The 24,335-nt window shown below is 37.0% G+C and overlaps 3 protein-coding genes across 6 annotated transcripts; all 3 read left to right on the top strand.

Annotated features, from left to right (window-relative positions):
- The first annotated feature begins 1,164 nt into the window (after positions 1 to 1,164).
- LOC131023761 (auxin response factor 8-like) lies at positions 1,165 to 9,022 on the top strand. Of its 4 annotated transcripts, XM_057953336.1 has the most exons (14): positions 1,165 to 2,397; positions 2,671 to 2,728; positions 3,012 to 3,124; positions 3,229 to 3,327; positions 3,428 to 3,484; positions 3,586 to 3,741; positions 3,817 to 3,901; positions 4,525 to 4,615; positions 4,712 to 4,876; positions 4,958 to 5,080; positions 6,200 to 6,275; positions 7,095 to 7,242; positions 7,549 to 8,599; positions 8,678 to 9,022. In XM_057953336.1, exons 2-14 carry the CDS (start codon positions 2,686 to 2,688, stop codon positions 8,817 to 8,819), a joined length of 2,349 nt encoding a protein of 782 aa, XP_057809319.1. In that variant the 5' UTR covers positions 1,165 to 2,397; positions 2,671 to 2,685; the 3' UTR covers positions 8,820 to 9,022. The 4 variants fall into 4 exon arrangements, with proteins under 4 accessions (XP_057809319.1, XP_057809321.1, XP_057809322.1 ...); XM_057953338.1 differs by lacking the exons at positions 1,165 to 2,397; positions 3,012 to 3,124 and having other exon boundaries at positions 2,710 to 2,728; positions 3,229 to 3,341; XM_057953339.1 differs by lacking the exons at positions 1,165 to 2,397; positions 3,012 to 3,124 and having other exon boundaries at positions 2,711 to 2,728; positions 3,432 to 3,484.
- A 129-nt stretch (positions 9,023 to 9,151) lies between these two features.
- LOC131023762 (pentatricopeptide repeat-containing protein At5g06540-like) lies at positions 9,152 to 10,677 on the top strand. The gene has a single exon (XM_057953340.1). It carries the CDS (start codon positions 9,163 to 9,165, stop codon positions 10,651 to 10,653), a length of 1,491 nt encoding a protein of 496 aa, XP_057809323.1. The 5' UTR covers positions 9,152 to 9,162; the 3' UTR covers positions 10,654 to 10,677.
- Positions 10,678 to 13,813: 3,136 nt separating this feature from the next.
- LOC131023758 (protein LEAD-SENSITIVE 1) lies at positions 13,814 to 17,186 on the top strand. The gene is made up of 2 exons (XM_057953329.1): positions 13,814 to 14,288; positions 16,247 to 17,186. The coding sequence occupies exons 1-2, from the start codon at positions 14,192 to 14,194 to the stop codon at positions 16,948 to 16,950; spliced, it is 801 nt and encodes a 266-aa protein (XP_057809312.1). The 5' UTR covers positions 13,814 to 14,191; the 3' UTR covers positions 16,951 to 17,186.
- The last annotated feature ends 7,149 nt before the right edge of the window (positions 17,187 to 24,335 follow it).

Genomic DNA, 24,335 nt, shown 5'->3' with positions numbered 1-24,335 from the left:
TGAAACTTTGGGATATACCAAGACCTTTTAATATTTTTATCATTTAAGCTAGTTTTGCTTTATTATTATCCCATCAAAAGAATGAGATTGGAATAATCCTAATCTTGAGATAAAAATACTCAATCCTCTATTTTATCATGCAAAGTAAACGTACCCTCAATTTCTTATTCTGACATATATGGGAACTTGTGAACAGACAAGATTACCCCCGGGAGGGAAAGTCAAGAGTGCTATTAATCTGGGTGTTGTGGATAAGTATTAGTTTCTCGTCCATTGTATTCAAATAATTTCGCATTCTCCAAATTGTAGACGTTTTTCTCATGCTATAAGAGTTTTTCTCTAGTTTCCTCTTAAGTATTCATTGTTTTTTCTATTTACCTTCTATCTTAATTCGTTATCACAACCTTTTTGTTTCCAATTATATTTGTCTTCTCCGATTAAATAATCGAAATCCAACCCTAGTACTTCTCCGATCACTTGAATTTGGGTACAACCGATTGTACCGTACAATTGGATTGCACTCTGACCCGCATCCTGGCCCGCATCTGCATCCTAATTCAAACTGTATATAGGCCTGCTTGATAGGGGTTATAAGGCCATATAGTTAAGTTATTTGTCCTTGTTTCAGTGTTTGGTATCCCGACTAAATAGATTGGAAGACCCGCCTTTATTCAAAGCCCGCACTAAATATATTGTTCCTCTTTAGTAACTAGAACTAATGTATTTGGTCGAATTAGATTTCTTCCTAAAACAATAATTTCAGTAAATTACCCTCTTGTTCAAATGTTTGTTTTTCTTCAAGAAAAGAAGAGACTCCAAAAATGGATTGGATTTGTGGACGGATGTGTGTGAAATATCAATTATAATTAATTGATATTTCAAAAATTTGAAATTCATGTGTTTATTGAGATTATGCCGTTTATAACTTCAATTTTGTTTATTTATTGAAGTTCATGTTTGTTTTTTTAGTTATATTTAAATTATATTTAATATGTACATTTATTTATTTAAAATATCGTTCTATTTCAATATTAGTCATGCATCGGGGCGTACTAGTTTGAACGATAACTGAGTGAGATTGTAAAAAATAAAAATAATTAAATAATTTTAATACAAATTTTTAAGTTGATTTGTAATGAGAATGGTTTGAAAATTCAAAATTATGTAATTAACTTTTTTTTAAAAATCCCACGTCCGGTTTCTCTCCACCTCATCTGACATCTCCCTGACTCCCTCTCCATCTCTCTTCCATTTCCAGACAACATCATCCCATCATCTATCCTTGACTCACCAGTCCCCATTGTTGTACAAGATAATCCACACGCCGGAGATATTTGGGGCTTGGGAGTTGGGACTGACGTTGCTGGAGTAGTACGTCGGTCATTTTCCCTACCTGGCGCCGCGGCAGATGCCCGATTGGGCCACTCTAATGTCCGCCATATGCTTCGGCGAGCCGTCGAGCTTGCTGGAGGACACGTCGAGAATTTCAGGAGCTTTGTGTAGCGCTGTTTGCAGAAGGATTCGAGCAAGCGGTGGATCGCCAAATAGCTGCTGGCGCACCATTTCGTCAGCGTAAAGTCACCTGAATTTTTTTGGGTCAAGGGCTTTCTTAGCGAGGAAGAAAGATATAGATGAGGGGGATATGGAGGGAGAGGTTGCGGTGGCTGATGGCGGAGATGTCGCCGGAAATTAAAGAATGAGCGGCAGAAATTGAGAGATCGAACTGTATTTGGTTTTGCTGCAGAGAGAGAAGGGATGGGAGTTGAGTTGGAAATTTTCTTTCTTTTTTTCGATTTTTGCTTTTAAATTTTAACAATTAAAACGACTTTAATGTCATGGGCAGTCAGTATTATATTTTTGATGTCCGTACTCTGACAGCGACCACTGAATGATGGTGGCACATGCTTCCTGTCAAATCATTTCCCTTCCAACGGACACGATTCATCGTACGGTTAAACACACGGCTTAGATTTCTCTCTTTTGCTAACCTCTCTCTTGATCAAAGAGAGAGAATCAGAAACAGGGTCACTCACTCGCTCAGCTATTTGCAATTGCATACTTCACCAGTACAGTATTTACTCTCTCTCGTGTTGCTTTCTCTCTCTGTATCTCTCTGCCTCATCCCTGGGGCGACTGCCACCAGGTCGACCTTGGTCGGGTGGACTATAAAATAGAGAAAAGCCACAGTCTTTGATTTTTCTCTCATTTCATTTTCTTGAGAGAGAGTGGAGGGTGACAGCGATAGGCTTCACAAAAGCTTTCAGCTTTCACTTGCATAATCATGAAGCGGAACTAGAAATAAAGGAGAGGGCTTATCCATTTTCATGGGGTTTGTGTCGAAGGCAGAGAAATGCCTCGAGTTGGGTTAGTTCTCTTGGGATTTCAAGATTAACAATGGTGAGCTCATATCCGATGGTTTAAGGTTTTTGTGAGTTTCTTATCAAGTTAGCCATAATTGTTTGTTTGCGTGAAAATGCGAGTAAAATATTAATAAGGGGAAGAGTGAAGTAGGAAGGAAAAAGATATTGGAATTAAGAAATGACTTAGGTTTTGGTGTTTTAGTTTCCAAGAATTGTCAACGAGGGTTTTGTTTGAGATGGGATTATAACGAATAATTCTGTTGATAGGGAAAGAAAAATAGTACTAACAAAAATTTGTATTTTGGTGAAGTGTGGATAACGAACAATGAAGCTTTCAACATCAGAGATGGGTCAGCAGGCTCATGAAGGTACCCATTATGTCTTCTCTTTTTCGAATTACGTTTTTCATTTCTTTATGTGAATTGAACTTTCTTTCTCCTTTTCTCTTTGGTAGAATTCTTTTGATATATCTCGTTCAGCTTATCCTTGTCGTTGAAATTTCTGTTGTCTCAAGTATGCATTTGCCCTTTTCTTGAATGGACTCTTAGTTTCAGTGCTTGTCAATCAATTAAAGAAAGAGAAATCAGTGTGTTAGTTTGTTGGACTTAATTTTGATTGATGAATTTCCTTATTGATGCTGGGATATGGAAGGGGAGAAGAAGTGCTTGAATTCTGAGCTATGGCATGCCTGTGCTGGTCCTTTAGTGTCATTGCCAACAGTTGGAACTCGTGTGGTTTATTTCCCTCAGGGTCACAGTGAGCAGGTTTTCTGAATATTTTCTGTTGTTACTTAAGCTTTTTCAAAAGCTTCGCTTAGTGTTATGCAATTGTCACATCTCCGATAGATGTTAACTGGAATTGTTGGTAGGTTGCTGCAACAACTAATAAAGAAGTCGATGCCCACATACCCAATTACCCGAGCTTGTCGCCCCAATTAATCTGTCAACTCCACAATGTTACCATGCATGTGGGTTTTCTTCGGTAGATGTTTATGGCCTATCTTGTTAGCTAACTCATTTTAGTCAAATGAACCTTAATAAGTAGTTGGTTTGTTTGTTGCTTCTCAGGCAGATGTTGAAACTGATGAAGTATATGCTCAGATGACATTGCAGCCTCTGACTCCTGTACTCTCTTTACTTAGGAATGCTTGATTCTCCAATGTTAATTTCCTCGGCTCATTCACCCAGAATAGAAACTGACCTAATCGTCTATTGCTTCGATGCAGCAAGAACAAAAAGATGCATATCTTCCGGTGGAGCTAGGAATGCCTAGCAGGCAACCGACCAATTACTTTTGCAAGACTCTCACTGCAAGTGATACTAGCACTCATGGAGGCTTCTCAGTTCCTCGTCGTGCTGCAGAGAAAGTTTTCCCACCTTTGGTATATTATCTTGTCTAATCATCCTTGATACAAAACTACTTTTATAGTTATTCTCAATTTCCTTTGGTGCCTTAGGATTTCTCACAAACACCCCCTGCTCAAGAACTTATGGCAAGAGATCTCCATGATGTCGAATGGAAGTTCAGGCATATTTTTCGGGGTAGGTTTCATCTTTGACTTGTCAAACCAAATTAATGCTTAAATTTAAATCCTTTGATGTTGTGGTGCTAGCAAATAGCAATAATTGTTATGTGTGAACATTGTCATTCTAGTTTTCAGCTATTTGTATTTTGACTGTCCTGAACTACAGAATTGAGTATGTGATTGGCAAAAAGACAAGATGTAACATTAAATTGGAAGAATTTTTTCGTTCACAGTTATGTACATAGATGCCAAGAAATGCTGATGTTTTAGTTATTTATGTGAGAGATGAAAGGACAAATTAGATAGTTTTTAGTTAATTATAGAAATTTTTAATGACATAACATGTTCATGGAAATTCAATGTCTTTAGTTTTCTCTAGATCTCTGTCCGGGCTGTGAGGTATGTGCACATGGAAAGCCATACACTATGTGTGGTTTTATTCTCATATTAAAAATCACATGATTCAATCTAGAAGAGCACTATAGATTAAATACAGACTGATCTATAAGTCTTAGCTAGAGCGTATGAATGACCATACATGGCTAATTGCTCATGCATTATGTACTATGTAGTCATTTTATATTTTGTTTCCATTTATTTTGACCTGTTGATTATCAATGTTGGTACTGCTACACTCAGGCCAGCCCAAGCGTCATTTGCTCACTACCGGCTGGAGTGTCTTTGTCAGTGCCAAACGTCTTGTTGCTGGGGATTCCGTTCTATTTATCTGGTAAAAGTTACATATAGACTTCCAACTACACATTTTAGTTTATGCACTTGAGATCTTGTTGTCATATAATAGAATTGCACTCTTGATTGACTTTAGGAATGAGAAAAATCAGCTCCTATTGGGCATTCGTCGTGCCACTCGACCTCAAACTGTGATGCCATCATCTGTTCTTTCAAGTGACAGTATGCACATCGGACTACTTGCTGCAGCAGCTCATGCTACTGCTACTAATAGCTGCTTCACTGTTTTCTTTAACCCCAGGTGGTGATACATTATTCTTTGTGTTCCTTTTTCTTTCTTTTTCTGTGTGCACATCTTCTGATAGAACTTTTGTGATATCAGGGCTAGTCCATCTGAGTTTGTCATACCTCTTTCAAAGTATGCCAAAGCTGTGTATCATACACGTGTTTCAGTTGGGATGCGTTTCCGCATGCTATTTGAAACTGAAGAATCTAGTGTTCGCAGGTACATTTTTCAGTTTAGAACATCTTATTTTACTTTTGAACCATCCATTATCACACTATTATTCTACTTGCAATAAACCAATATATATATGCCAAGGTAGAAAAAAGATCTGCAGATCATCTATATAGAGAAATATCATGGATTTATTTTTGTATATTCTTAGATGGGTTCTACTGTACAGTCTGTACCAGATAAGAATCAGATAGCACTTGGATGGAATCGTATCATCTTCAACTTTTATCACTAGAAATATCATTTAGTATGGAATTTGCCTTATCTTGATTCTTGCCTTTGTCTGGTTAATTCTTTTGTCTTCCTGTATCGCTCCACTTGTTTTCCACTGCTCTTTAGTTGTTGTCCCCTTATCCATGATTTCCCTGCCATTATAGTCAACTTGGTTAGGTTTTAATTTCCTTTTTGCATTTCATTATCTTTGTATCCCCTCATCCCCCCCCCCCCACACACACACCCATTTCTTCGTTTAGCTAGCTGCTGTTGTACTGCTGTGCTATCCTTTTTTATGCTTCCATTTTTAGCTTTGATACTATTTCCTTATTTATTCATTTTATTATTGCTTTTTCCTCTTTTTTCTTTTGTTATAAGACAGTGGTGGTGCAACAAACCACCGTTAGGTGTTCTGTTGTTTAAATTGTGTTGGATAAGTTAGTTATTTTTGTCAATTACCTTTGTGATATTTTCGAGGCAATATTAAAGCATTCGTCCTTCTTCATGGCTAAGATGCCTTATCCCCACAAAACAAGGACTTGGATTGGGATAAATCCTAACCACTCTTTTGACATTAGCAATGTACTGATTCGGGGATCCTAAAACATCTAATCTAATCAATGAGTATTTAGCTGCTTAGTAATAGATCTCTCTTAAGTGACCATATTATCATATTGTTTCTCACTCAGGGAAACGTTTTTCTCATTTTGCAAATTTCCTGCTCTCATACATGTCTATCCTATGGTATATCATACCCTACTTGCAGCTGTTATTCTACTATTCAATGAAGAGCTAGTATTAGAGCACAAAATCTGGTGAATTTAAGTTTGTTCGTGCCATATTCTTTTTTCTCAACTCTTGGTATTTTTGTGCATAAATCATTGCACGTTCCAGATACATGGGTACGATTACTGGCATCGGTGACTTGGATCCTGTTCGCTGGGCGAATTCTCATTGGCGCTCTGTTAAGGTATTTAACTTTACTATATTGCTTGAATTGCAGCCACAGACTTTTTTATTTTCTTTTTCTCAAAGTTTTGTTTACTTCATATGATATCTGTTTAGATTTATACTATAAGGGGCCGTTTACTTTGCATGATTGATAAAATTATCCTCGAGACTAGGATTACTTCAAGCCCACCCTTTTGATGGGATAAGAATCAAGCAAAACTAGCTTAAATGATAAAAATAATCAAGGGCCTTGGGATATTCCAAAGTTTCAATCCAACAAAGTAAACAAGAGATTAGCCTTACTATTTTTATCTATCAAGGCTAATCCTTCTAAGTAAACGCCCCTTAAGATTTTTAGAGTAGGCCAAAGCAATCTAGACAGTGGTCTGGAGGAATTATTAACATGCACATTAGCTTGATCTCATTTCTTGCTGAAGTCTGTATAGTCGTAAGATGCAGTTCTGTCACTGCTTTGAACTCTTGTAATTGTTACAGTAGTTGTTATAAGAGTGGCCTTGCTGAGTTTCCTGGTCCCTTTGCGTTGTACTAACCAAGAAATTAGGACATGTTTCGGACGCATAAAAAAAATTTATATCAAAGTCACATTGTAAGTATAAAATATGAAAAAAATGATAAGTCTTAGCTATATTGTTACATGACTGTATTAATAATGGAGCCTTCTTAAGCCTTTTCTCTTCCTTCTGTTATTTGCTCTATATGTTTTTCTCAAGTGCTTAATCTTTCTTGATGATTAATAATACCTTTGGTTTACTTTGATCAATTGATGTTTACGTACTCCGTTCTGTGTCTTCCCGGATTTTTTTTTTTTAATTTTTAGGTGGGTTGGGATGAATCAACAGCAGGTGAGAGGCAGCCAAGGGTATCATTATGGGAAATCGAGCCTTTGACAACATTTCCTATGTATCCTTCACTACTTCCTCTCAGACTAAAACGGCCGTGGTATCCTGGCGCTTCATCTTTTCAAGGTACAAGTCCCACCTCAAGCTCAAACTGGTGCGCAAGACCAGAATTTGGCCAAAGTTCGATAATGTAATTGACTAAAAGATTCTACTACCTGCATTCTAGTTCTAGTTCTGAGATTAACTACTTGAGTTTGTCAAACGAAGTGAATGACTTAAGACTAATTAGTGTGTTCACTTTTACTCATTCTCTTTTGTTGGAGAAACATGTGCAGTAATACATGACAAGAAATAAGATTTGGTTCCATCAATTATCATACTTGTTTTGTGGTGATTGCTTATATCCTCAAGACTCCATTACTTCCATCTCAGATGCTGGCTCTGAAGCAATCAACGACATGCTGTGGTTAAGAAGCGAAGCTGGTGAGGCAGGTTTCAATTCCATAAACTTTCAGTCTGTCGGAATGTTACCTTGGATGCAGCAGAGGTTTGATCCGACAGCCTTAAGGAATGATCTCAACCAGCAATATCAGGCGATAATGGCTGCCGGGCTGCAAAACCAGTTTCAGCAGCCCGTTGACTATCTTCAACAGTCAGGTAGTCACAATCCTCAAACACAGCAGCAGCATACCATCCAGCCATCAGTTCCTTCTCTCACACTTCCTCTGCAAACCCAAATGCTGTCGGATAATATGCAGAGACCGACACCACACCAAGTCTCCGAAGAAAATCATACTTATCAGGAAGCGTATTTAGCGAGGCACCTGTCAGATATCCCTTCCCCTTGGTTTACAAAATCAGAATTCTCAAACTCGGCATCTGTGACTCATCCCTGTGTCCAGAATATGCTTGGTTCGCTTTGTCCCGAAGGAAGCAGCGGTAATCTTGTTAATTCATCGAGAGCTGGCCAGGCCACGCTCGATGAGCAGTCTCCCCAGCATTCCTGGGTGGCGAAATATTCTGGAAAAGATGCTTCCATGGAACAGGAAAACTGCAGCTTGGATGTGCAGAATCATCAGTCTCTTTTCGGTGCCAGCGTCGACTCTGGTCTCCTGCTACCCACTACTGTCTCCAGAGTCTGTACTTCCTCGGTTCAAGCAGATATCTTCCCTATGCCGTTAGGATCATGTGGGTTTCAGAGCCCTCTATACGGTTACGTGCAAGATTCTTCCGACTTGTTGCACAACAGAGGACAAGTCGACCAACCAACACCAGACCGCATCTACGTGAAGGTGTACAAAATGGGATCTGTTGGTAGGTCAGTGGACATCGGCCGGTTCAGCAGTTACGAGGAGCTGCGTCAGGAACTGGGTCAGATGTTCGGGGTGGAAGGGTTGCTTGAAGACCCTCAGAGATCAGGCTGGCAGCTTGTATTCGTCGACAGGGAGAATGACATTCTTCTCCTTGGAGACGATCCGTGGGAGTAAGCATTTACCTCTTAGTTTCTTATTCTTCGTAGAGTCGACTTCTTTGGCCTTGATTAGTGTTTGAAAATATGCAGGGCGTTTGTGAACAATGTGTGGTATATAAAGATCCTTTCACCTGAAGACGTAGTGAAGCTTGGGAAGCAAGAAGGCGATACGAGTTCGGTTGAGAGGACCAACAATGCTGCTGTTCACAATCTTCCATCTCTTCATTACTGATGCTTTCTCTTTCTCTCTCTCTCTTCTTAAACTGCTCCTTCATGGCAGAACCTCTCTAGTATCGGTTCATTGACATTACCACCTAGTAAGCTAGATTTGATACATTATTGCTGTATGCACTCATTAACCACTGTTTTCGCGTTTTGATGATGTATTTCTATTCACCTCCAACTTTATAATTCAAGCAAACAATTCTCTTGAAATAATGGTTGTCGGTAGGTATTAAAGCTCATCGTATCAGCTATTGTTGATTGTTGGAGGTAATGAGCAGCTCCTTTTGTTTGTTTCATAACTGTGAATCATAGTCGAGAGAGAGATTTTTCTCGAATTCAAATTTCAACTGATGCCCATATCTTCCTCCTCCCACCATTTAAAATCACTTCACCGAGCGCTGTCCCTCCTATATCAACAATGCTCAATCCCTCAACTCAAGCAGATCCACTCCAATCTAACTGTCTCCGGCGTAATCCTCGATTCCTTTTTCGTCGGAAAACTCAGTGCTCGTTTCGCGATTCTCGATTTCTCTCATGCGCTAGCCCTATTGCGCGTCTCGCCTCATCGCTCCGCATCCGCGTGGAACACTGCCATCAGAGCTTCATCCGAAAACCACCGCCCAGAAACCGTGTTCCTACTCTGCAAACAGATGATAAACGGTGGTTTCTCACCGGATAATTACACTCTTTCGTTTATTTTCCGGACCTGTGCTGAACTTTCCGACATTATTCCGGCGTCGATGTGCCATACCCTAGTAATAAAATTGGGGTGGGAGCGTCACGATTACGTGCAAAACGGGTTGGTGCATTGTTACGCTAGTTGCGAGTCCATTGAATCTGCGCGGAAGGTGTTTGATCAAAGTTCTAATCGGGACGTAATCACGTGGACTGCTGTCATCAATGGGTATCTAAAGAGTGGAGAGCTCAAGCACGCACGGGAGTTGTTCGATGAAATGCCTAACAGAAATGCAGCTTCTTGGAGCTCCATGATAAATGGCTATGCACAAATGGGGATGTTTGCGGAGTCCTTGCAAACTTTCAAGGACATGCTGGTCTCAGGAACACAGCCTAATCATTCTGCGATAGTCGGAGCGCTCTCTGCGTGCGCATACCTCGGCGCGCTGGCACAGGGCATGTGGATTCATGCATACATTGATAGGAGGCAGATGGTGTGGGATGCAGTGTTAGGAACCGCACTAGTTGATATGTACGCAAAATGTGGATGCATCGGCATCGCTCGTGACGTCTTCGAAAAGATTTCATGTCGAGACGTGTTTGCTTACACCTCATTGATTTCTGGATTGGCTGATCATGGCGAGAGCAGTGATGCTCTCAAGGTGTTGAGAAGAATGGAGGACGAGGGAGTTCGTCCGAACGAAGTGACGTTTATATGCGTGCTGTGTGCGTGCAGCAGAGCTGGCTTGGTGGAAGAAGGGTTAAGGGTATTCAGAAGAATGAAAGACGTGTACGGGATGGAGGCGAGGCAGAGACATTACGGGTGTTTGGTGGATCTTCTGGGTCGTGCAGGGATGGTGGAGGAGGCGGAGAAGGTGGTGGCGGGGGCGTGGAGGGAGGGGGATGATGCGGGCATGGTGGGAGCGCTGGTGAATGCGTGGAGAGTTCATGGTAATGGTAGTTTGGAGAAGGCGTTGGTGGTTGAAGGATTTGGTGTTGTTGTTTCGAATATGTATGCGTGTTTGGAGAAATGGGAGGATGTGGAGAGAGTGAGGAAGGAGATGGCGGAGAGAAGGGTGAAGAAGGTTGGTGGATGCAGCTTGGTTGAAGTAGATGGTGTGGTCTTCGAGTTTGGTGCTGGAGATTCTTCTGTCTTGTGTCCATGAATCCAACTACTTTTGATTTTGGAATTTTTAAGCAATTACTTTAAGCAACCAAGTCATGGACCAAACCAATTACTAGCTACAAAATAAAGCTAACTAATGAGCAGCTCAATTTACATTACGACAAACATGTTGTATATAAATTATAAATTCTTTTTGTACTGAATCAAGATCTTTGAAAAACACAAAGGCCTTGTGTGCAAATCTTACTACCTTGATTTTGGCAATCTATTAGAAGTTAGAACTTAGAACTAGGGTGGTAAACCGGTCGGTTCGGTTATAACCGAACCGGTTTACCGGAACTGGTTAAGCACAATCTTCCTAACTGATAACCGAACCGGTTTTCTGATCGGTTAATCGGTTAACCGGTCAGAACCGATTAATGCATTGTTTCTCAATTTTGCCGAATTAACCGAATTAACCGGTTAACCGAATTTAACTGATTTTTATTTAAAAAAATTCAACTTTGTAGAATATGTGCAATAGGAATTGAACTCTTGACATTTGAAAGAAAGAATAAGGTCTTATCCATTGCACCAATTCATGATTTGTGATAATTTAGAACCAAAAATAAATTTATAGACACATGTAATTTATATTAAAAAAAAGGACAATGAAATATTCAAACACAAATTAAAAGTGAAACAACTTAACAATGGCCGCAACTCATGCACTTTTTTAAAAAAAAGGAAGAAAAGAAAAAATGTTAACCTCACAGTATTTGCTCACTACCACTAATTAATTCCAACTTTTTCAACAATCTTTGAAAATTTAATTTGCATGAATATGCACAGCTACGATGCATCACTTACAGCCATTTACTTGGCATGATTTTATCTTGGTTAAAGTAAGTGCTTTATAATTCTTGATTAAAATATTATGATTTAAAAAATGAAAATAAAATTGTTTTTGTCCGACATTCACAGAATATATATCCTGATATTGCACAATTTATGTTTTGCGTAGCATTTTCAGCACTCAAATTCTTACAAAACAGGAACAGCCGTGGAGGAGGCTGGTGGAACAGGAACAGCGGCTGGATGCAGAACAGGAACAGTCCTAAATGCCTAAACGGCTAAATCCTAAATTAAGTATATTAATTAATTTTTTAAAAATCGGTTAATCGGTTTAACCGGTTAACCGACTGATTAACCGGTTTACTATGACAGTGCTAACCGATAACCGAACCGAACCGGGAAAAACCGGTTACCGGTTAACCGATAACCGGTTTTTCCGGTTAGGTTACGGTTTTAACCGAAAAATCGGCACCGGTTTACCACCCCTACTTAGAACCAACAATTTGTAGAGTTGAAATTCTTTTGTTTTCAAAAATTGATCCTTTTTCCCTCTGGGGTTCGTTCTCTTTAATTACTTCCTCCGTCCCATTAAAGTTGGCCACATTTTCTTTTTGGTCTGTCCCATTATTGTTGGCTACTTTCTAAAAATGGAAACATTTAATTTAACTAAGCCCAATTAATTAATTTAATTTAAACTTTCTACCTAAACCCTCTCCCTTCTCTCTCCCGTTTCATCTCTCCCTCACTCTCAAGTCTGGCGACACACACACACACACGTCGCCTACCACCTCCAAAAATTCGGCAGCTTTCTTCTCCGACGAGGGTCACTGTCGACGGCAATCTCCTCCCCATCTCATTCTCATCATTTCCCCCGCTCTCTCTCTTCTGCCGTTGCCTTCTCCCCTCCTCTGGTCAGACAGCAACAGCCCCACGGCCGCCGCTTCCGCCCCTCATCTCCTCCATTACTCTCCATCGACAGCAGCGCCGGCTCCATCGAACCAGAGCAGCGGCGGCTTCGATTCCGTCAAGAGGGTGGTTCGAAACCCTGCGGCGGCCAAAACCTAGATCTAAGGGGGACGCGATTTGGGGGTGGTTCTGCCTTCTCTCTTCTTCTCCGGCGGGATCTGGTTGTTTAATTTTGGGAGCTCGTCGTTGTGGGTTTCTGGTTTTGGTGAAAATTGGATTGAGGAAATTGGAACAGGGGCGACGTCTGGCTGGAGAAGATGGAGCTGGCCAACGGCTGCTCGCCGGAGATGAAGGCGGCGCAAAGGGGAGATAGAGAGAGGGAGAAGGGTTTGATTCGTGAGGGGAGAGAGAGAGAAAGAGTTGAGAGAGAAGGGAGATAATACTTTAATTAATTCTTTTATTTTGATGGACTACACTTAATTAAAACATAACCATCATCTTCTTAATCTTCGTGCCGAATAGAACGTAACCAACTTTAATGGGACAGATGGAGTAATAAATTTATTATAAAAAAATTAAAAAATTAAAAAGATTAATGACTTTAATATTATCACTCTATTTTTGATGTGATAATCATTAAAATGAATGAAAAATGGTGAACTTTTCTTTTGTAGAAAATTAGGGGAAAAAATGAAGCATTTAGAGGCATAACTTTTGTTATCTCTCATTTTTCTATAATAAATTTATCAACCAAAGATAACACACTTTAAAAAAAAGATTAATTGCTAAATTTAACACCACTTTTTACTGAATTTGTAATTACAATATAATTTTTTTAAATGATATAATTACATTAGAGCTTTCCAATTTTACAATTGCAACAATTTCCATTTTTTTTTATTGAATAAACAAATATTTTCAAAAAACTATATGTCGTTGGACTCAAATTTCAATATTTGACATCAAGCTATGTCTTCACTAACATATAGAGTCAACCCTCGCAAAAATTAGTAAACACCAACAATTATATAATTTGTGAATTTTCTATGAATTTTTTCGTGTGAACAAAAATAAGAATGTTAAAATTGCAAAGATTAAATGAATTGTTGTGTGTAAAACAAAAAGACACCCATACAACTGCGCCAAAAAGATAATAAAGGCCCCACCAATCGGACACCTTTAATTTGAACGATAAGATATGATTAATAAAATAATTCAATTTAATTAAATAAAATTTACATAATTTGGCTCGTAATAAATAATTTAATCTGCACCCTAATTATATAATTAAATAATTATTTATCATATTAAAATTAAATTAATTATTTATCATCTTAAAATTGAATTAACTATTTAATCACACTCAAATTTTATTAATCTTATTTATCTGGTTCACCAAACCAAATGCCCTCCACTATATCAGACCAACCTCATCTGGCCCAGCCTAGACAAAAAATGGAGCTGGTAATTCAAAAAAACAAAAAACAAAAATGGAGCTGGCTTTTTAGTGTGAAAATGGAGCTGGCCCATCGGTCATGATGGATTTGCAGACGCAAATTGTGTTAATTTAATTGCGTTCGATGTTTTTTTTTTGAAGCCCAATCCAACTCAATCCTAAATCTGGGCACCTCCATTTTGTCAACTCTAATTTAAAAGATACTCACACGTAATGCAAATTTCGGTAATTTAACCATCCATTTCATTCAAACTAATTCCATACGCTATATTTAATTTTGAAGCGAAAATGATCTAGCGGGTAGAGGTTTCTGCTTTTCTTCTCCGATTAATAAATATCAACTGCTCTCACCCGAGGACCAAAGCTTCATTCTTAAGCAACAATGGTGGCACTGTTCTCCAATAAGATCGCCAAGGATGAACTCAAACCCGCCGACCATATTTATTCATGGAGGCACTCTTATCTCTACGCCCACCACGGTCCATTCCCATCTCCTGCTCTCTAGAATTTTGCGTTTTTTTCATATGTGCGATTTTTGTATTTGTGATATCTCCGTTTCAGTCCGGGGAGCTCTCAATTTTATGGTTATTTTATTCTGTCTCGATTAGTCGATCGTATTGCTATTTGATAAATTTGGGTAGCAGAAGAATGCAAATAAAATTAATTCATTTATTTTTATTTGGGGATTGCGAACTAGGAAAGGAATATCGAAGGGATTTTGTTGGAATTGATTTGTCAGAAGGCTCAGAAATTTGGCAACCTCACAGGGAAAAAAAAAATCCTTTTCTGGTTTCTTTAAAAAAAATATATATCTAAGGACACTGGAAAGGTATATATTTAGCTTATGGGCATCTCATATTGTTGATCCTTACTTGCAAACTGATGAGATAACTCGTCCTGAATTGCTCATAATAATGTGTTCTTGATTCGCCCGTAATTTGTTGATTGGCCGTTCTACACTTCCTGCATTTCCCATGGTCCTGTTTCTGTGTTCAGATTGCAGGTATTGCATTCCAGTGAGTATGTGTTAATCAGGTGTATGAACTCGAATCAATTTCAGGGAGTGAAGGTTGTTTTAATACTTCATATTTATATGTGCTATATTAGTCATTCTAGGCTTAGCCTAATAAATGATCTTGGCCCGATTCATGCTGCCCATTACTTTCGCCTTGCTCTTCTATTAGTGGTTAAGGAAGTGAGTCAAGAACCCGAAGCTTCTTCTAGTTTAACAGAGTGTTCATGGGCACATAGGAGAGAAGCACACAGATGCTCCTTGTGCTTCCTTTTTGTTGACAATGTGACATCTTGCTAGGTAAACTGTCATTCTAAGCACACAGATGCTCCTTGTGCTTCCTTTTTGTTGACAATGTGACATCTTGCTAGGTAAACTGCATTATTTTTGTTCTTTCTTAGTTCTAAATTACTGTTCCCTTATTTGTTTAGTATCAAACATGAATTGGGTTTTGATAGAGGAATTCAAGCATCGTCCATTTAAGTGCTGCGTATTTTGAAGCTTTGTGTAATAGGATAGATTGGATTTGGGGATCCAGAATATATATATATAAATATTACTCCCTCCATCTCATTAGTAATGTCCCACTACTTTTGGGCACGGAGATTAAGAAGAGTGTTAGTGTATGAAGTGAGTTGGTAGAAGCCTAGAAGGTATTTAATGATTATTTTAAGTGAGTTAGTGGGTTGGGCCCACTGTTAATAACATTTTAAGTGGTTAATTTTTTACTATAAAAGCTATGGGACATTACTAGTGGGACGTCTCAGTATAGTAATTGGAACATTACTAATGGGACGGAGGGTGTAATTGGCTGGGGCAAGGAGGTTAGTCAAACTAGTAGTTTGCTATGTAATTACTTTGAGCTGGGCAGGATCTTTGGTCTGATGGAAAGACTCCCGGTTTGTTACCATCTCCTTTTAGTTCTATCGGTTTCCTTCACTAAAAGCTTTCAGTTGTTTGTCTACTCTTATACGGTTTCAGGGTACTTGATAATGAAACATCTGCACTTTATTAAGAGTTTCTCCACGACCTCGAAGTAAATATCTATGAATGAAGAAGATTGATTGGCATTCTTTTTCTTCCTTCCCCTTTCTGTGCTGCTTTGTCAATTTCTTCGGAAGATTGATTGAAATTCTTTTTCTATTAAGAGTTTTGCCATGTATTCACTCTCTACATGTTATGCTGCTGCGCCAACTAGTTATATATGCCTATTATTCCTATACTGCTTATTGCTAAAAATAGCTAAAGAATAAAATTGATTATTTGCCTGTTTATTCTTGATGGATACGGAATACCTTCTCTTGGACCTTTACTATCCTTTTGAACTATCCAATTATTTCACTAACTCGTGGAGAACTCTAAGTTTTGGCATTTACAACATATGCAAGTTCCCTAACATGCTATCCTTCAACATTTAAACATCAGGAATATATGTTGGAAACGGAAAAGTGATCCATTTCACTCGTGGGGCAGGACAGGAGATTGGTACAGGAACGGTGTTAGACAAATTCATTTTTAGCTCATCTCCATCTAACCCCTCCGACTCTCCATGCCCAAGATGTGGTGACCAGTCTAAAGATGATGGCGTCATATCTTCTTGCCTTGAATGCTTTCTTTCTGATGGAGAACTCTATCAGTTTCAGTACGGTGTCACACCAGCCGTATTTATTGCTAAAGCTCGTGGTGGCACATGTACCCTTGCCCGTGCCGACCCACCTGAAGATGTCATCCACCGTGCTGAATACCTCCTTCAGAATGGTTTTGGTGGCTATAACATTTTCAAGAACAACTGTGAGGATTTCGCTATCTACTGCAAGACGGGGCTGCTGATCTTCACGACTGTCAGTGTAGGACGGAGTGGTCAAGCAACATCGTTCATAGCTGCAGCCAGTGCCATCGTATCATCACCACTTCGCTTTATGACAACAGGCTTTGCTGGTCTCACAGCAATGGGTTGTGGCATTTACTGCATTAGTCGAATTGTATCTGACATTGGAGTACGACGTGATGTGATGAAGATCCCGGTTGAGAGGCTCGTTTGCCATTCTGGCCTCGATGAGCCTGAAGCTGAAAGCCTTGTCAGCCTTGATGAGCCAGAAGCAGAAACCAGATCTCCCAAAGAAAAGTAACTACTCATTGCAGCTACAGTTGTGTTGTCCCATTGTATATGGTGCTTCCCCTTCCCCATTTTACCCGCTATTGATCATGATGCGTCATGTAACATTAGATGGCATCTCTCAATCAGACCTTGTTTGATTTTCATTCACTTGTTCGGACAGTTTTCTGATTTTTATTTGTTGGTGTTCATGTAAATGTGTTAAACTGGGTATTTATTGTAGTAATTTGATATTGGTTTGAGTTTTCATATTTGGCCATATTTTCCGATCCTTTGTTCATTAAAGAACTTTCTACTTTTGCTTTCTTGGGACATCCACAAAAAAAACTTTCTATCTATTTTTGGATTATACCCCACCACTTATAATATTCTATTTATTCTTATTTTTTTATCTTTTGACCACTCAATACTAATTTTTTTTTTGAGGAACACTCTCAATACTAGTTACTATTATAATTCTTTTTCATCATTCTCAATATACTCAATATTTTTTTTTCTCAAATATGTGTCACTATCTCTTATGAAGTTCTTTCGTGAACGGGATGAGTAGTTGCAATCAGCTACAGCTACTGTCTTTAAAACAGTATCAAAATATACGATGGCTCCAAGTTCAGAGCATCGATCAACTTTCTCGACCAAATCTGTATCATAACATTGGACAACAGTTTATAACTAAAAATCTAGCTACCAACAAAAATACAATGTGAAGCATCACCAAGGACATAAAATAACTGGAATGCTATTTGTTGATCTCATTTTGGATAGAAGCTTTCCATAATTTTTTTTTTTTTTTTTTTTTTTTTTTTTTGAGAGGAAGCTATATTAACTATTTCTGGTGATATTAGTCTATATCTGAAAGATTGCTTTTACGACAGCACATCTGTGCTTGGTGTTTTGAAAGTTGAGAATTTATGTTCTGATATATGCTTTTCTCATTTTGTTTTTTCTTGAGTTGGGGATGGCTACGGTACACAACACAACCACTCTGGAGCTAATTCTTGAAAAATGCATCAAATAATACAAGTTCTGAACTATAAAATTGTATTGATACACGTGAGGTGAAAAGGCATCTTCTAATGTGTATGTTTTTTTGTTTGATTACTTTATATTCTTGGATGTGGTGTTAGGGCGACGACGACGAGTCGTCGTGCCAACCTCTAAATCATCCTATTCAAAATTTTGGGAGTTAAAATTTTTGCTTTTCTACATGGAATTATTCTTTGCATTAAGGAGAGCATAAGTCCTATTCAAGTATAACGTTCAATTATAATTGTAACACCCCAATTTTCATAAACTTTTCAATTTAAAAGCCATGAAAACATGAGTGTTATCAGTTCCCAACATAAATATTTAAAATTATAATAATTTTTAATGCAATTAAGCAGAAATTGTATTAATTTTGAAATGAATTTGTAAATAAAAAATTAGCTATTCCTCCTAAAATTAGAATTTGAAATATTATATAGATTTATTTAATTATGTGTACAAATTATTTATTTATTCATATTTTTAATTTCAAAATTTTAATTAGTTTTGGGCTATTTAAATATGAACTTTTAATAATAATATAATTTGGACTTTTAAGAGCCCAAAATTATTATATTAAATGAAGGCTATTAATTTTTTTAATTGATGATTTAATGTTATTTGCTGAAAATGAGATTGGCTTAAATTATTTGCTTTACATTCTATAACGTATTTAATTATTATTATTATACAATACTCATTAATATTAATATTATACTCATCAAGTAGATAATATTGTTATTATGCACTATTTTACTAATATTTATATTAACATAATTTTTTAGTTACCAATTAATCTAATTAATAAATAATGATATTTTAATATTTTTACATAATTTAAAATTTTAAAAATAAATAAATATATCATGGCTCGTGCATCACACAAATGAATGTATTAGTATGCATTAATGACCCATGTGCGCTCACCCTAGCCTAAATGTGAATTACTATACCGTAATAATCTACAAGACATCTATGCATGTTATGATATACTTGTTGAGCACCCTAGTCCCTAGCCTAAATGTGAATAATAACTATACCCTAATTAAAATTGTAATTATCTGCTAGAGGACATCTATGCATGCTAGTGATATATTTGTTGACGTAACATCTAATATGCTCTAAAACAGCACTCTTGTGCGCACACCCTACCTTACCTTACCCCACCCTATCCTACCCTAAGTGTGAATTATTAAAATATAATTAAAATTTTAATTATCTATTTAAACAGTGCAAACTTTCATATGTAATAGCATCTTCAATGAGGAGATGTATTGAACATGCATCCTCAAGAATTATCATTGAGGGAGTATACTTTGACAAGGTACTGAGAGGAGAAAGGAGAATTACTGCCATTTTCTCTTAAATTAATAGAAATTGATATAAAATATTTTTATTTTTTATGAAAATTATAGTGGTTTGAATGCTACTGTAATAAAAAATATATATTGAAGAAAAGGCGGAAAAGAAAAAGACCTAAGGAGAACCCATCGAAAGTGGGGAGGCGACCTAGAAAAATTATAGAGGTTTGAATGCTACGAGTATTAATAAATTATTTTAACATGTGTACATTATGGAGAAAGAAATCCATTAAAGTTATTGCAATACACATGAACCCTTGTTAGTTCTGTGTGTATTTGTTTGTTATAAATATAATATTGTTAAATGAAATATATTAGTTATTTTTAAAAAAAAAAAAAATTGAGCCTGACTAGCCTGAAACCCGAACATTTAAGGTTAGAGTTGGAAATTTCTAACCTAATTTTTTTCAACTCGATTAACCCGCACTCGAATAACCTGACAATTCGATAGGGTTAGCTTGAAATTCAGTGGGCTGGCCCGATTGACATCCCTAATCATAATAATCAATTATTAATTTATATACTCTAAGTTAATATAATAAATTTTAATTGATAATTAAAAATTGCAGCAAAACACAAGAAATTAAATTAAATTAAATTATAAAAATTAAATAATAAAATAAAGTAATTGAAAATGAAACACATAACATGTCAAAAAATACTCCCTCCGTCTCCCAAATAACTTCCTATATTCCCTTTTTGGGATGTCTCCCCAATAACTTACTATCTCTTTTGGACATTACACCATCACTAATAATACTTTATTTATTATTACTTTTCATCTTTTTATCATTTTCAATACTAATTAATAATTATAACACATTTTCACCAATTTCAATTAATTATAATATGTAATAACTTTTCTTTAAAATCTATGTCATCCCCTCTAAAAAGTTATTTGAGGGACGGAGGGAATTGAACAAATGATCTCAAGTAAATCTAGAGCTTTGGCGGAAAAAAAAGGAAAAAGGGAAGAAAGGAACATAGGATGTCGCCGTTAGGACTCTCAAGTCCAACAAGTTTATCGTCACGCACTTCACGACACTTCATTCAAACTAACGTGTTAGAGCATCCACAGTGGGGGTGACCTGATAGCTGACCTGATAGAGGGGGACCACATTGGATCAAGGAGGTTGTAGTGGGATGACATGATAGCTGACCTGATCTTTTTAGTTTTGATTTTTGTATTTTTCATTTAATTTTAATTGCACACATTTAAATAACACAATTTACCTAAAATTAAACTTCATTAATGTTAAAAATCCTAAAAATTACATTAAAAAAATCTAAAGATATAATTTAAAATTACTTAATTAAAATCTAAAAACATAATTAAAAATTATATATTTAAAACCTATCTAGTTTCCACCAGCCCTTCGCCGAGCTATGATCTCCGCCACCCGTTGCTTGTGCCATTTGAGCAACTCCGGAGTCATGTCGGAAGTCTTCATGAACATCACTCGATCGTCGTGAATCTCCCTCTTCAGCTCGTTCTTCTTGGTGTACTCGCCGATGATTTTTTCCAGCTTGTCGTCCGATCTATCCAACCTCTCCGTGTATTGCGGTGGAGGCTCCGAGCTTTGTGACACCTTCCCCTTCGCCGCTCTCGCTGCCGCCTTCGCCGCCTTGTTTCCAATTGGTCGGGAAGACGTGATCTCCTTGCCCGACGCCGAGGTGGTGAAGTCGCCCGTCTCTGACGTCTTCGTCCTCTTGGAGAAATGGACGTCGCCCTCAAGGTACATGAACTTGAACCTCCGGTTGATGCGGAGCATCCTCCATGCATTCCAGTAGTTGAAGGAGCCAGAAGTGGGGCTCCTACCTTGGAAGATGACTTAGGCCTTTTGTTGGAGCATGTCGTCGGAAAGGCCGGAAGGCCACTTCGCGCAAACCTCCACCCAAACATTCTCCCACAACTTCACCTCTGCAGCCACTCAGGCGAAGTGTCCCTTTATTTGGCGGGGTTTGAAGGCGACGCCGAGGAGGGAGTTCACCCGCTCTAGAATACGACCCCAATAGGCCTCTCCCTTTTGATCGACACTCCGGACGGCATCGATGATCTCCTCTGCCCAAACACGGACAACAAGGTCCGTCTCCTTCAGGGTGTAGGTGTGCCGAGTGGCTCTTCCTTCCTCCGGCATAGGAGCCGGCGCCTCCTCTTTGAAGGCCATAGCCTTCCGCCGTCCTCCTTTCTTAAGCTTTGACGCGGAATGGGCGGCCGGCATCTCCTCCTCGCCGCTTGGACGAGGTTCCTCCTCCAAGTTGATACCCGTCAAATCGGGATGATAATCGTCTTCGCCGGAGAGGTCGGGAACCCAATTTGAGTAGTACCAATTGGGATTGTGTGGATCCATTTTTTCTTGAGAGAATGTGTGAAGAAAAAGAAGATAGAATAAAGAAGAAGAAGATAGGAGAAGATGTGTGAAGAAGAAGAAAAAGATAGAAGTATTTAAAGAAGAGAGAAAGAAAACAAAAAAAAGGAAAAGGAATAACTGTCAAATGACAGAATAAAAAAAATATTAATCGGCAATGGCCGAATTTTTTGAAAATTTTGATTTAAAAAAAAAAAAAAATTGGCGCGTGCTCAGTGTGCTCAGCACGCGCGCACTCTAACAACCATCAGGCCAAGCCTGATAGAACATGTCAGCCTCAAGTCCCCCAGACCTGCAGTGGGTGACCCGATTTCGGGGGTGACTCGAGTCTTCCTATCGGGTCCCACTATGGATGCTCTTACACTTTTGTTTCGTATATATACTAGATTAAGACAAATGATTAACAACCAGCCATTTTTTACTTAAGGATTTATTTCGAATAATTGACAAGGATTTTGAAGTCTAATAGCCATGAGGATGGATGAGATCCTTTTGTTATTTTAATAAAAATATTACATTTCTGCCTAATATCTCTATTTATATAAAGAAGATCAAATGGAAAATTAGAATCAATATGGGAAATCCATCTCTACACAATATACGGTTATAAGAATATATTATTGTGTAGATATAAGAGATAGTCTTTCGTTGGAACGTTTTCACATGTGAACACGCGGAAAGTATACTTAATTATAATTAATAAAGTTTAATTGAGGAATAATAACTTTTCATTAGATTTGATCTTATGCATTCTCATATTATTAATGTGTTTAGGCTAAAACTTTTAGTTTCGAATTTATTGTTACATAATAATTTTTTAATATATTTATTTTTTCTATCGAAATATAATAATATCGATTGGAGTACAATAATAAAAAATGAATAATGAAAACTAATAGTGTGAACTGAGTTAGCATAGATATGTATGTACGTTATTTAATAAGTATTTCGATCAGGATAGTTATGTGAAAAGTTTTTATTATTTCGGCTACGTAATTGTCTTTTGATAATTACATTAATCATAAATTTCTAACAATTGTTTGTTGGTACCACACGCAGGGCGTTCTCGCCTGCGTGCGGTGATATTTTTCTACTTGTAACTTAAAATAAAAAAAAATAAAAAAAAGGATGAGCAAGTCAAGTGGGGCAGAAATTATTTTTAAAATTTGGAATCGGAACGAAGCATCGAGGAAGTACTTCATCACAATATTAAATTATTCATATCCCTTGACTTGTTCCAATAATTATCTTTTTTGAAAGCGACTTTGTTCCAATAATTGAATGACCCTAATCTTGTATATACTATAATATATGTACATGCGTGTAATTATGTAACAACTCACAAATAGTTTAGAACTTTTATGTTTTTCTTTTTGATTAAGTCGTTGTATAGTCGTTTGTTTCAATAGAGTCTTTGAATCTCTTAGTTTAATTAAGTCTTAAACTTTCCATTATCCTATAATTGTGTCCTATTATGATAGTCATCTGATAACCTAACAATAACATAATAGATTGTTTAAATATTACAATTAGCACCTATTAAAGGTTGCTTTATAGAGATTCAACAAATAAATCTCTCATGTGTAAAATGAGAGATCTAGGCGATAAGTCTCTTCCTAAAATGAGAGGTTATAGGTTCAAAATCTTATTTATAATTTTCTCTTTTATCCATAGATACGACCACACAGAAAATGGCTATATATATATATATATATATATATATATATATATATATATATATATATATATATATCGATTTATTTAATTTTTTTGGTTCAAAGTAAAAAATTATTTAATTAATTTTATTAATTTCTTCATATTTTAGTTTTTTTTATAATTCTCTCATCCCCAAATAACTTGATAGGGAGGAGGGACACGAGTTTTAAGACGAAAAAAAAAAAACAAGGGGAATGAGATTTCGAGAGTAATGACAAAGTGAAAAATAAGGATAAGTGTTGAATTGATTATGGTGGAAAGTAGTTTCCAAAAATAGAAGTGGAAGTATTTTTGAGGATGGACATAAAATGAAAGATATAAAGTTATTTGGGGGGACAGAGAAAGTAATTTTTTGTATCATTAAAGAAAATCGTACTCTATTCGTCCACAAAAATGAGCACAAGTTTTAATAAAATAAGTGGTGAATTTTACGTAGTGGAGAAAATGTCTCACCATCGTATAAAATAAATGGTTGAGATTGAATTAAATGTATTTTTTTTTTATAAATAATAAGTATTTGTAAGGATAAAAGATAAATGAAAAGTTGTGGGGTCGTGCACTAAAAGGAAAAGTGCCCCACCTTTTGTAGACGTTAAAAATAGTAATCGTGCCTCATTTTTTGTGAATGGATGGAGTATTATTATTATTATTTTGATAATTTTTGTGTACTTTAAAAAAATATTAAAATTAACAAAAACATTTACAATGTGAATTTTTTTTTTAATTTTTTTTAAGTAAATCAAATTCTTTTATTCATTTATCTAATTTTTGTTCAGACATAATTTATCCAATTATATTATTTTTTTTATGCAGAAAATGTCAATCAAAGCAGCCTAAGCAATGTATTATCACTTGCACTGACATTTTATTCATCAAACGTAAAAGCAAGAAATGAATAAATTATGGTTGGTGTGTTGAGTTAACGA

The sequence above is a fragment of the Salvia miltiorrhiza genome, chromosome 4, assembly GCF_028751815.1.
Source record: "Salvia miltiorrhiza cultivar Shanhuang (shh) chromosome 4, IMPLAD_Smil_shh, whole genome shotgun sequence".
Lineage (NCBI taxonomy): Eukaryota > Viridiplantae > Streptophyta > Magnoliopsida > Lamiales > Lamiaceae > Salvia > Salvia miltiorrhiza.
This window is presented reverse-complemented; position numbering and strand designations above follow the sequence as displayed.